The sequence below is a fragment of the Dreissena polymorpha genome, chromosome 9 (assembly GCF_020536995.1).
Source record: "Dreissena polymorpha isolate Duluth1 chromosome 9, UMN_Dpol_1.0, whole genome shotgun sequence".
In the NCBI taxonomy this organism is placed as follows: domain Eukaryota; kingdom Metazoa; phylum Mollusca; class Bivalvia; order Myida; family Dreissenidae; genus Dreissena; species Dreissena polymorpha.
Genome location: NC_068363.1, coordinates 99,489,562 through 99,502,184, shown reverse-complemented (window position 1 = coordinate 99,502,184; position 12,623 = coordinate 99,489,562). Strand labels below are relative to the sequence as shown.

Genomic DNA, 12,623 nt, shown 5'->3' with positions numbered 1-12,623 from the left:
TTTTGTTTGAAGTTCAGATAATTATCAAAGAAAGGCAATTTGAAAGCTATTTTAAAAGCTACTTTGTTCAGTGATTTGAAACAAAGTGCTTTTTATAGGCCTATTCAGACTCTGATGTTGTTTTGTGATCAATGTGTCCTTAAAATGTGGTTGAACAATAACACAAGTTTTTATTGACTACTAGAATGTATTCCTTTTTTTGAGACAATCAATCAATTCTCAAAATGAAACTTTTACTTAAGACTTCTTTTGGTAAAATGCACACACCTTGATACATGCATTAACTTAATTCTGAAAGTAAACAAAGCCAAAATAAAAAGTTTTTGTGACTGTAAAGGAGGTTGAACAAATAACAGAAGAGAAATAACAAACTGGCCTTTCTCTATCACAAACAGCTTTAGTAATGCATGTGAGCATGAAATTGCAGATGAAATTAGTTTTATAGATAAAATCTGTAAACCTGTTAATGATAGGGATTTCTTTGAGGTCCCCAAAAGTGTCATACCATTGTAATAATATACTGGCTTTCTTCTGGGCTTGTGGGCATAGTCTGATAATTAAATTACTGAAGTAATGAAAACGCCAACAACACTATTATTACTATGCTACATGCCCAGTTAATGTGGCGACTATTTTCTCAAGTGTCTACAGAGTGATTTTCTTTAAGGATAAATTGTATTTGATCACTGGTTTTTAAGGGCAAATGAAAGATCACTGAAGTTATTTATTTATGAAACGCTAGATGCCCATACCACTGTTTGGTTTGACACATGTTCACAGGGGTCAGACAGGGTACAGATAGGGGGCATTAACAACTTGTAAAAGCATCTATTTATTCTTATCAGATCAGTTTATTTTGAAAGTGAAAGTTGTTGAAATTGCTTTCATTGATGGAATTAAAGCGAAATTAAAGCTGGAGGGGACTTACGATGAACATCTTATTGCTGGCTTTAGGCAGATATTGATATTCATTTTCTAAGATCATTGAGTAGATGATAATAATGGGAAAATATGTGCAAACAGCATAAAACCAGAACAGCCTGCGAGTAACTCTGCTGCTTACCAATAAAAGGGTTGGAAATGAAGCCTTTAAAGGTGGGTTCCCACTGCCGATCCGATCAACTCGATCATCCGATCACCGAAATTTCCCGATCAAACCCAACCAAGCTCGACTAAAAAGGGTATACACGACTTTTTCTCGACCTCTTGCCGATAACACACGACCCCCACTCGACTCATTCACGACGTCCACTCAACCATCTTTCTGATTTCCGCTCAATCTTCTCGACCTATTTGCGAGCCCTATACGATCTCATCTCGACCAAGTAGACCTCAGCTCGATCGCCACCAGATCTTCGCACGACCAGATCGTGATGGTCGTACTACAGTCGTACAAAGCGATCCAAAATAACTCGGGTAGAGGTCGAGCGGATCGGGTACAGAGCTCGTGTATGGTTGAATAGCAATCGGGAAATGATCGTGTACTGTCAAGTAGCCGTCGGGAGCAGTCTAGTAAATCTGTACATCAAATCGAATAGAGGTCGAGTGGATCATGTCGCATTCTAAAATAACTCTGGTAGAGTTCGAGCGGATCGGGAAAGATTGTGTAAAAGATGTCAATCCGATCGCCACATGATTGCTTCACGATCAACTCGATCTTCTACTCTACTAATACATGACCACTTCCAGAGCGCTACTCGATCCATTTCCTACTGAACCGCTACTCGATATTTTTTGACATGTCATAAAATATCGGGTAGGAAGCCCGACCAATGCCGACCGCCCCCGACCTCTCATGCCGACCGAACCAGACCAGTACACGACCGCTCGGTCGGGCTTGATCGAGTTGATCTGATCGGCAGTGGGAACCCAGCTTAAACTTGAATCTAGTAAGAAAGGTCTTTAATTAAATTTTACTTCCTGTGGGACTACAAATGCATCAAAATACGTTTCTAATTGGTTAATTATGTTCATTGCAGGTCCATGCATGAGTTGTAAGCAGTCTGTGATCGGAGCCAGTGAGGCGTGTCAGGCGATGGGAAACCTTTACCACACCCGGTGTTTTACATGCACATCCTGTGGTGAGTTATGGACTGCAGGGCACCTTGCATTTATTTGTCCCCTACCGGTTTCACTGGAGGGGACTTATGGTTTGCACTCTGTCTGTCTGTCAGTTTGTCTGTCTGTCACACTTTTCTGGATCCTGCGATAACTTTAAAAGTTCTTAATTTTTTTCATGAAACTTGAAACATGGATAGATGGCAATATGGACATTATGAACGTCATTTCATTTTGTTCCTACATCAAAAATTCTGGTTGCTATGGCAACAAATAGACTAGAAATACTGCTGAAAATGGTGGTTTTCTGGATCCTGCGATAACTTTAAAAGTTCTTAATATTTTTTCATGAACTTGAAACATGGATAGATGGCAATATAGACATTATGCACATCATTTCATTTGTTCCTACGTCAAAAATTCTGGTTGCTATTAGAGCTGCAACGATTCACCAACAGCTTGATTCGATTTCGATTTCAGACACTCCGATACCAATTTTTTCGATTCGATTCATCTTCAAACCTAGTTTTATCATATATTCACTCTTATGCCTCAAAATTAACATTTCTGTTCAAATGTGATTTCAATAAAACACATAAAAAAGAATAGCAAATTAGGACTAAATTTTAATATAAAAACTTCTGACTAGAAGATTGTGTTTACACAATAATATAAAAAATAAATAAATAATCATAAGAACGTATCTGGAATCAGTTGAATGGTAGTACTATCACTATTATACTTTTACCCAAAACCGCTATAAGCATGTCTACCATTGTGCCATGACAGCATCACCTGTTACCTGTAGGACAAATCACATTCTCTAATAAACTTAACAAAACTCCAGCAGAAATAGAACTACTTTTCTGGCTGGCGACTTGAGTAGTTGCACTTGTGCGACCTCTTAGTCTTGCTAAATCAACGTTATGTTTGCGTTTGACATGTTGCATTAGATAAGTGGTTGAGCCGGACTTAGCGTACGCCACAATCATGAAGCACAGTTTACACTTTGCTTTATCGGTAGGGCTACCATCCCGAAACCCAAAATACTGCCACACTTTTGACTTTAGCTTCTTAGGCGCATCTGATAATTTCAATTTGTCGGCAACAACTTGTTCAGCCATTTTGACGCTTTTTCCGAAAGTAGACCGTAACGGGCTTATTGATTGGATGACTTAAGTAATAAGCAACCAATCAAGCGCGTCGTAATTACAGGTAAAGATAAAACCTACACCTTCCCGTATCAATAGTCAGAATACAGCGCGCTTTACGTATCTATGTATATATATATGTATATAGGTTAAAGAATCGAATCGAATTTGGTAGGTTTGGTATCGTAATCGAATCAAAGCATTTCGAATCAATTTTCGATGAATCGGATCGAATCGTTGCAGCTCTAGTTGCTATGGTAACAAATACAAAAAAATCTGACAATGGTGGAATTTCTGACAATGGTGGAGCCGGTAGGGGACTATATTGCTTGGCAATAGTCATGTTTTTTATAATTTTGTAACAATTTAGTTTGTGTTCACGCTGGTAAAAAGCTATGGCGTTTGAAGTTGTATTAGTGTGCATGCGTTAGTTGTACATAAGTAAAGTAAACCTGTTTGTTCTAAGTTTGTGTAAGTTTCACAAAGTTTGTACTTTTTGAAAGTATTCAGAAGAATTCAAGATATCCTTAATTTGAACATGTTTATTTTATTTTCATTTTTAAACTGGAAAAGAAATTTTGATTTATCACTATTGCTTTAAAAATGTCCTAGGAAAATGACAATAACTCCAATGTCAGATTACTTCTATTAGCATATAAATGTATTCATACAGAGCTTTCTCACCATTTAGAAAAGTGAGCTACATTCATGATATTTCAGAATTTAAGCATCAATTAACTCTTTATTGGAAAAAGGTAGTATTGTTTAATTTATAAATTTTAAATAATGATTTATAAATCTTTTATAGAACAGAAAATACAGCACATAAACTTATCAGATAAACAGGATAGAACAACTTACAAACTTATTATGTCTTTACTTAACAGCTCTATTTAAAATCATCTTAAAGTCAAACCATCAATTAGGAGTTTTGGGGCTGGATTTTGGAGAAAGATTCTTTGTTCAAATATGATCGGATAGCAGCTTTGACCCTTTCCCACTTAGAAGCAAAGTGAAAATGGCTAGCAAAGTGAAAATGGCTTTTGCAACCAGCATAAAACCAGAACAGCCTGCGAGTAACTTGCAGTCTGTTAAGGTTTTATGCTGTTTGCTGCTCATCAGTACCTAAGGGTTGAAAATGAAGCTTTTGAAACTTGAATTTAGTAAGAATGGAATTTAATTACATCTAACTTTCTGAGGGACTACAAATGCGTCAAAATACGTATCTTAAGTGGTAAAGGGTTCAAAATCGGCAATAAAAATGTCATTAGTTCTTTAAAAATCAGACAACATAGATCAGTTATTACAATTAGGATTAGCATACAAATGAATCAGTGCACCCAATAACTCTGCCGAAGTATGAGCACAATTTTAATAATACCGACCGGTTTAGGCTGTTTGAGATTAATAGCTTAACATTTTGTAAGCCCATATTGGGACGCATATCAAATGCCCCTCTAACAATACGGCCCATTCGATCTGTGAAATTCCTCAACTGTTGAATATTAACGATTGATTTGTAATAATACACTCTTCATTACTGCATTCACCAAATGGAATGTCGTAGCGTATAGAAACTAATATGTACAAATGAACAAACATTCCAGACCAGTGTCTAGGAGTATCTGGTTGTGCGATTGAATTTCTGTCCATACTAGATCAGCTTTTAAGAAGTGAGATCAAACATTATTATTTATTGAAAATTTCGTCTCTGTTGAATAAATTAGAATTTGTTTGGGTTATTTAGACTTGAAGAATGCATTTTCTTATATGAAAGGGCTTGATGTAAAAGTTTATTTACAATAAAACAAGAATATTAAATATTGATTTTGATAAACCCTGCTTTTATTTTCATAATTGGTCAATTTGAAGTGTTTATACAGTTTAGATATTAGAAAAATCCATGAACATTTTTATACACTTGTTACTTCCTTGTCTTAACACAAAAAAATCAATCATAGAAATTATGAACAGGACTAGTTGCATTGTTGAAAATCTTTTTTGTATAATAAATCCCATGTAAATGTCTTGACAACCTTCATGATAGCTCTGTAATGTATTGGTAAAGATTATGTATGTGATAACTAATGTGTGAACTTCTACTTAACATTTGCAACAAAATGTAGTCGTTTGTTCTTCTAACAAAAATTTACTAAACTGGAAAACAATTCTTATGATTTAATACAATTCCTAAATTATAACCCACCAACACTAAATAGACTTATTTCATTCCACTCACTAGTCACGATGAAATGTTTAAGAACCCTTAAGAATTTTGAATTGAAAGTTCCTGTCATAAATAATGCAATTAGGATCATACAAACGGACTGCAGGAATGTGACACACAAATGAAATATTCAACGTGGATTAGGACACTGTTGAAGGATTTCTGAGTCAATAGAGATTGAATTTGAAAGCACTCTTTTTAAATCAACAATTCTCTTGAAATCCATGAAACACTGGATTGAGTTGTTGACACAAATTAATAACATTGTGAAAAATGCCATATATAATTCGTTAAGTTAGCCATTGGTTTTTTTATATTGCTTATTAGTAAATTCTTTATTTGTTTTGCTCTCAATTGTAAAAGAGATTAGTAGGAAAGTTTGAATTCATAGTAGAAAGCTGAATTTGAGCTTACTGTTAAATGTGTTTTAGTGACGCCTAAAATGGTAATGAAAGTGTAACCATTTAAGATCAGTCAAACAAACTGACAGGAAGTTTCTGCCACATTTTTTAAAGTTACAAAGTTTTGGTAGAAATAAATATTAAGTTGGATTCTTTTGTATAAATAATAGGTTTAAGTGTTTGATTATCAAGTATTAATTCATTATTACAATATACATTCAGCTTTTCATAGAACAGCAAAATAACTCTTTGTTGAGAAAAATGCTTATTCACTTAAGTAGTTTAAAGTATAAATGCATGGTTTAAGTTTATCTGTAGTAAGTGTAGCAATTAGATAAATTATGTACAATTTGGGTTTGAATGCTGTGTTAAATATTTTAAGTTTGTAATGCAAAATGAATTTAAAATTTCATTTTAAAATTGTTTAGAACCATTATGAAATTGTGTGAAAGGAAGTTATTGTGTACCTTTTTATTGAACCTCATTATAAAACAAGTGAAAATTACATGGTTTTATTGGCTCTAAGACACATTGACAGACAATTTTAATTGCTTTTGTTTGCAAATTATTTGTCACAGAGTTCAACTATTGTTGAGGCATAGTAAACGTTGAATGACAAATCTTAATTTATATTTATTGGTTCTTTATTGCAAGTACTACTAGTAATTTGATTTATAATGAAAGCTTATTCATAGGTGCTTTCCTGATATGTAATTGGCAATTAAGACTTTGTTGAATGATTTAATTGCTATTTTAATTGCACAAGTGAAAGTATTGCGACTCAAGAAGTAAGAATCTTCATATTAATGTTATGAATTCAAACTACATGTATTGGTCAATAGAACACCAAAATCAAGTCCATATATCCTTAAATGCCTGAATTACATTTTTGGCTTAAATTGGCTTGTAAAAATAGGAATATATAATTTAAAAGTAGCATTTTAGTGAAAAAATTATTAATTTTACAATCACAAAAAACTATTGTTGTTTTTTGGTTCCAAATTCGCAGTTAAAGAAAGCCAATAATATATTTGTAGATGTGATGTGAAAGCCTAAATAATAACTCGCTTCTGTCTGTTAAGACCATTTCTGAATGGCATTGAAGCCATTAATTTACATGAATTCACAGATACTGATAAAAAACAAAAGAATTAGATACTTGCGTTGTTTATGGTTTGCTTTACAAAGGAAATAATGTTAAAATTTATATCAGAACCTGGACTTATCATTTAAGAATATATTTGGCTACAGAGAGCTATTGACAGTCAGTTGCTATGTGTTATTTATTACTTTTGCCAAAGATGGTGATATTGGTTTGCCCTTATCTGGGGCTTTAAGACGGGGCAATTCCCAAGTGTCACATTCAGCCTCATCATCATCAAATAGTGCACTTGACATGTCAATGTTAGTACGTTTTCTTTGTTTTATTACATCATCAGTGTCAGAAATCTGATCTGCATCTACTTCGATTGTCATTCTTGGTAAATTTTCAAGAGAAGTTCCAAACAGAAATGTAATGTCATCATCATCAGCATATTGTGGTTCTGTACTAGGAATACCAAGTAACTCTCTAAGACTCTTTATGTCATTTTCTGATAGTTTAGACAAATCCAATGCAGGTGTCTGCTTATTACAACCTACTTGTGAAACTGAAAGTTCATTGTTATTCTTATCTAAACCAGATTGCTTCTTTTTTGTTACTTTCGAAACATTACTTTTACTTGTTTTGTCTTTAGAATTACTTTTGTCTTTAGAACTAATTAGCGCTTTCTCCGTCGGAGTGGCCTTTTCTTTTGCATTTAGTTTCTCATTAAACGTTTCTTCATCAGAGAAACCATAAAACGAGTCCTCCGACTCGTCTGGATGCAACGAAACTTCGTCTCGTTTAGAGCCCATTTTCCCAACTTTAAATGTCAATAAATTGGCAAAAACACTATAACACTGAGATTAATCAATGATAATATAAACTGGGACTACGTCCTCAGTTGGCTCCACAATATATTGATGTACAAATTGTTTATTTTGTCTCACCTTGTTCGTCGAACGCCAGAACATAAAATGAAAAATGTGCTTAGTGCTTCCGGTGTACTCGATTGAGAGTACTTCGGATAGACTCGATTTTCTCGTTGTACTGGCGAATTAATCGATTAGTTCGAACGACTCCGAACATAATCCTATTGTATACATGTGAAGCCGAAGGCATTTACGAAAAATAATATATTTGTAGATGTGATGTGAAAGCCTAAATAGCAACTCGCTTCTGCTTACAACTTTTCTAATAAGATGTCTGTTAAGACCATAATTTCTGAATGGCATTGAAGCCATTAATTTACATGAATTCACAGATACTGATAAAAAACAAAAGAATTAGATACTTGCGTTGTTTATGGTTTGCTTTACAAAGGAAATAATGTTAAAATTTATATCAGAACCTGGACTTATCATTTAAGAATATATTTGGCTACGGAGAGCTATTGACAGTCAGTTGCTATGTGTTGTCAGGTTGCACATAACTTAAACTAAGGCGTGAATCATGCCTAAATTTCTCTTAAATTTGACTGAGCTGATTTCTGTTTTCAGGTCGCACGTTACGAGGGAAAGCGTTTTACAATGTTCATGGAAAAGTCTATTGTGAGGAGGACTATCTAGTAAGTAAAGGAAGCATTTAAAACGGACAGAATATAAGGACTTCAACTTATTAATGTGCAGGGCTTTACATGAACTTAAAAAAATCATAGACAACTTGTCCAGGTTAAAATAAAGGATGTGTTCAAGGAAAAAATTAGGACATTTAAGCATTTTCACAAATCAGAATGTGTATGAGCCAAATTTTCAATAGTTCAGCAAATGGCTCAAATGGCCAACGACAGCTCGGGCCCTGCTGGACAACACATTTGGTTGTCTGGGACAGTTAAGACAATTTTTCTATGTTCTTACAGCACATAATGCAGAATAGTGTATGAAATTGTTTTTATAGCTATGAGTAATAAAGCACTAAATAAATTGCCATTTTATCTTAAATATATTACTAATCATCATTAAGGTATCTAGCATATTTATGTGGTTAGTGAACAATGTTTTAAATCTTCCGTAATTGTATACAGCACAATCAAGTATAAATACAAAAGTACTTTTGTAAAAATCTTTGTATAACACCAGTTCTGTGGTTGAACATTGCCTACATTAACCACAAAAACAAGACTTTCACACCATTAAATTAAACTAGGAACAAAAAAATCATATTTGCTACCAGTCCAAGGTTTAACAAGAAATTTAGTACTTGTAAGCCTGTAAAATTATATACACATGGGGCTGTGTCATCAAAGTGTGAATAAACTATGGTATGATAACAGAAATCGACAAAAACTGTGAAGTATGTATGTTGAACAATACGTAAAAACATGGTTGCTAATTGTATGTTGAAGAAAAATTTGATGTGAATTTTTCTTTGATGACTCAGTGCAAAACTAAGGTATATGACTTCATTTCAATATAATCATAGTCTAGTTTTGTCATGGCTCTACTGGCTAAGCTACATGAGTGCATTACAACAGACATATATTGCTATAGCTTTTCTCAGACAGATGAGATCCATCGATTTTCAACCTCTGTCTATAGATGTTATCTATATTCAGCAATATTTTCCTTACAACAACAGAGTAGTCAATACTTTGGATGTGATGTAAGACTAAATCCATGCCTATAGAAATGCAAACAATTACTACAAAATGATGAGCTCATATTGAGGAATGTGACCTCAGCATATTGTTAACCAGTAGTGTTTATAAAAGTACAAATGGATTGATGTTTGGTTTGAAAATTATTTTCATGGTCTAAAGTCAGCAACATTTACACAATTATGGTATGTTTGTATCGAAAAAATTGAATCCTTTAAAATTGATACTTGCACCTTAAATCATGAGTCAATAAAATGATTGTAATTCTTGGTTATTATTGAAGGGATAATAACTAACTCTAGATTAGAAAAAAATCTTCAGTAATAAATTTTACAATAAGTAGCAGCAAATCTTTTTTCGATTGTCGTTAGACATTTGGCATATGCTGATAAAATAACCTGAATAAAATGTTGTTGAGGTATCAAATTGTGATGCGGATGTCAAGTATTGAAATAGTTTGACTCCATTAACTTATCAGCCGGTAGACCATTTATCATGTTTTATCTACATAATGATGCAATATAAGAACTCTTTGTTTAGTTAAGTTAAGATGGTGTCTTTGTCCATCATTTAAGCAAATATTTGGTTTTGATAAGCTATCAGCTGTGGCCTTGTAAGGTCTCGGGCTGGAACAATTCTGTTTTAATGCTCCTCAAACGTTCTACACAAAGTCCCAATTAGTGGAATGCTAGGTATCCATGCATGAAAAAAATGTTATAATCAGTAAATGAGAGGAAAATGCATGTATCGAAATGGTACCTAAATAGAAATTACTACAATTTAAAACAATCTTAAGTTCTGATTTACCATCCATGTTTTTATGCCCTCGAAGGAGGGCATGTAGTGATCAGACTTTCTGTCCGTCTGTCCGTTACACTTTGCGTTTAGGTTTTGAAAAATGCTCATAACTTCTATGTCGCTTCAGATAGCAATTTCATATTTGGCATGCATGTTTATATGGACAAGGTCTTTTCATATGCACATACATTTTGACCCCTGTGACCTTGACCTTGAATTTAGGGTCCGCGTTTAGGTTTTCGAAATCTGCGATTAGGTTTCAAAAAAAAGCTCATAACATCTATCAAGCGTTTAAAGGGGGCATAAGTCATCCTATGGTGACAGCTCTTGTTTTTTTCTCTGGTTGTTTTAAATTGATACTGTCAGTTTTATAAAAAAATTTTCAGTTTTATAGAACTGTCAACAGTCAGTTTTATTCGGATTGCATCTTAAGAATGCCCTAGAAATGAGACAATTTCTGAAATATTGCTTCATAAACTTTGGTCATATGGTGGAAAATCTATATTACAATAATTGCACCTGCAGTGATGTATGGACAGGATACTTGATGTGCCTTCTGTTACCATGGTTACCATGGTCCAAATGAATGTTAAATATGCAGCCACATTTATTCTGTACTGCTATAATTAAATTGTTTACTGAAATGCAATCCGTATTTATCTAGGTTCATCGCAATGTATTTAAATTCCATGTCAAACTAAAGTGCACATTAATTTACAATTATAACCAAGTGCATTCATTTAAAAGTATGTCATGATAGGTGCAGTGGGACATTTCAGTGGTTTTGTTTACCAGGTATTTAATTTAATATTTAAATCTATACAATGTTATGAAGGCAATGGCTTCACATCTGTTATATTCTGCTGTGGATTTTCCCACTTTAGAGGATGATAAAGTGCACTAAAACTATTTGAATCAGGTGGTTTTGGTTAACCACAAGGGTCCATGACTCTTAAGCCTTGTAATCCATTTTTGAGAAGCTTTTGTTATTTGATTGTGTCACTTAAGATTGAATCATACAATTGCTTTAATGTGAATACCGGCTTTTCATCTTAATGTCTGCGTTTTGAATTGAACTCTTCAAAATTGTCGTCATTAAGGTTTAAATAATGACACTGGAAATGAATGTTATTTAAATGGTGTTTTTTTTGTGGGATATTTTGTGTACAATTTAAATACATTAAATTAAACTGCCATGCTGTAGATGTGCAATAAAAATGAGTATCAATCCTGTTATCATAAGTTTCAGCCAAATTTTTGTATAAAACCCATAGGCGCTCGATATCAATGACAATGTTTATTTATTTTTTATTTATTTATTTATTTATTTTTTAGTTGCCCGTTGTTTATTATAATGCATACACATACTAAATTAATTAAAATCTTCCGACAAAACGTCTTCTTAAAAAAAGATAGTTTGACTATGTATGTATCACAGGGGCCAGTCAAAAAAAAAATAATACAAAATTGTATATGTAAGAAAAAGGAAAAGGGCACCAACGCAATCCAACTACCGGACATGAATTCCAAGGCACTGCTTCACAGTGCTTATGTTTATCACCAAAAACTATGCACATATTTACAGCAAAATAAATTATCTCTCAAACGGTACCTGTGTCATTCCATTCGACACAGTATTAAACTGTCCACATGGCCTCAAACACGAGAAATTGTCCAAAATTCGGTCGATGTAGCTAAGCCTGTCCACTTGTGTTTAGACTGGAGGAGTCCTGTTAGGCATGAAAGAAGCGTGTAGAATTATTGTGTGTGAACACGAGTTGATTTCTTGGCTAATATTCGAAGACCAAGCGAGTTATTGACGTGAACAGTGTTCATTGGATGTGTTTTATATGGAGCTATAGACAATTTATCGGGAAATCACTTCTTACCTGCCTAACAGGACTCCTGGCTCCTGTGGTATGTACCGTAATCGGTTGTGTATAACGCGCATTTGTGTATAACGCGCATCAACTTTTTGAAGCAAAAAATCGGGAAAAAAAGTTTTTGATGCAAAAAAACTGGGAAAAATTCGGTTCCATACTCCATGGGCTAACAGAAAATCGTTTTATTTACATTGCCGGTCTCGCGCGTTATTTCGAGCGTCTATGCGATATAGATGGTAAGGTTACATTACACAAATATATTTGTGTTTGACAATTTGCAAAATATTCTTTCCAGAATATGCGCGGTCCTGAAAAGGACCTTTGTTGTTGTCTTTGATCGTCTTTATAAGGGTCGTCCGTCTATGTCCGAAACGTCAAATCCTTCGAATTCTTCGTCATCGTCGTCGCTGTCGAACAATCGGGCAATG

The 12,623-nt window shown here is 33.9% G+C and overlaps 1 protein-coding gene across 1 annotated transcript in view; it reads left to right on the top strand.

Moving 5' to 3' along the window:
* Positions 1 to 12,623, top strand: part of LOC127845319 (LIM domain-containing protein jub-like) — a 55,380-nt gene that overhangs the window by 31,207 nt on the left and 11,550 nt on the right. The window contains 2 exon segments of the mRNA XM_052376169.1: positions 1,980 to 2,081; positions 8,418 to 8,485. Of these exon segments, the coding sequence (XP_052232129.1) occupies positions 1,980 to 2,081; positions 8,418 to 8,485 (170 nt within the window).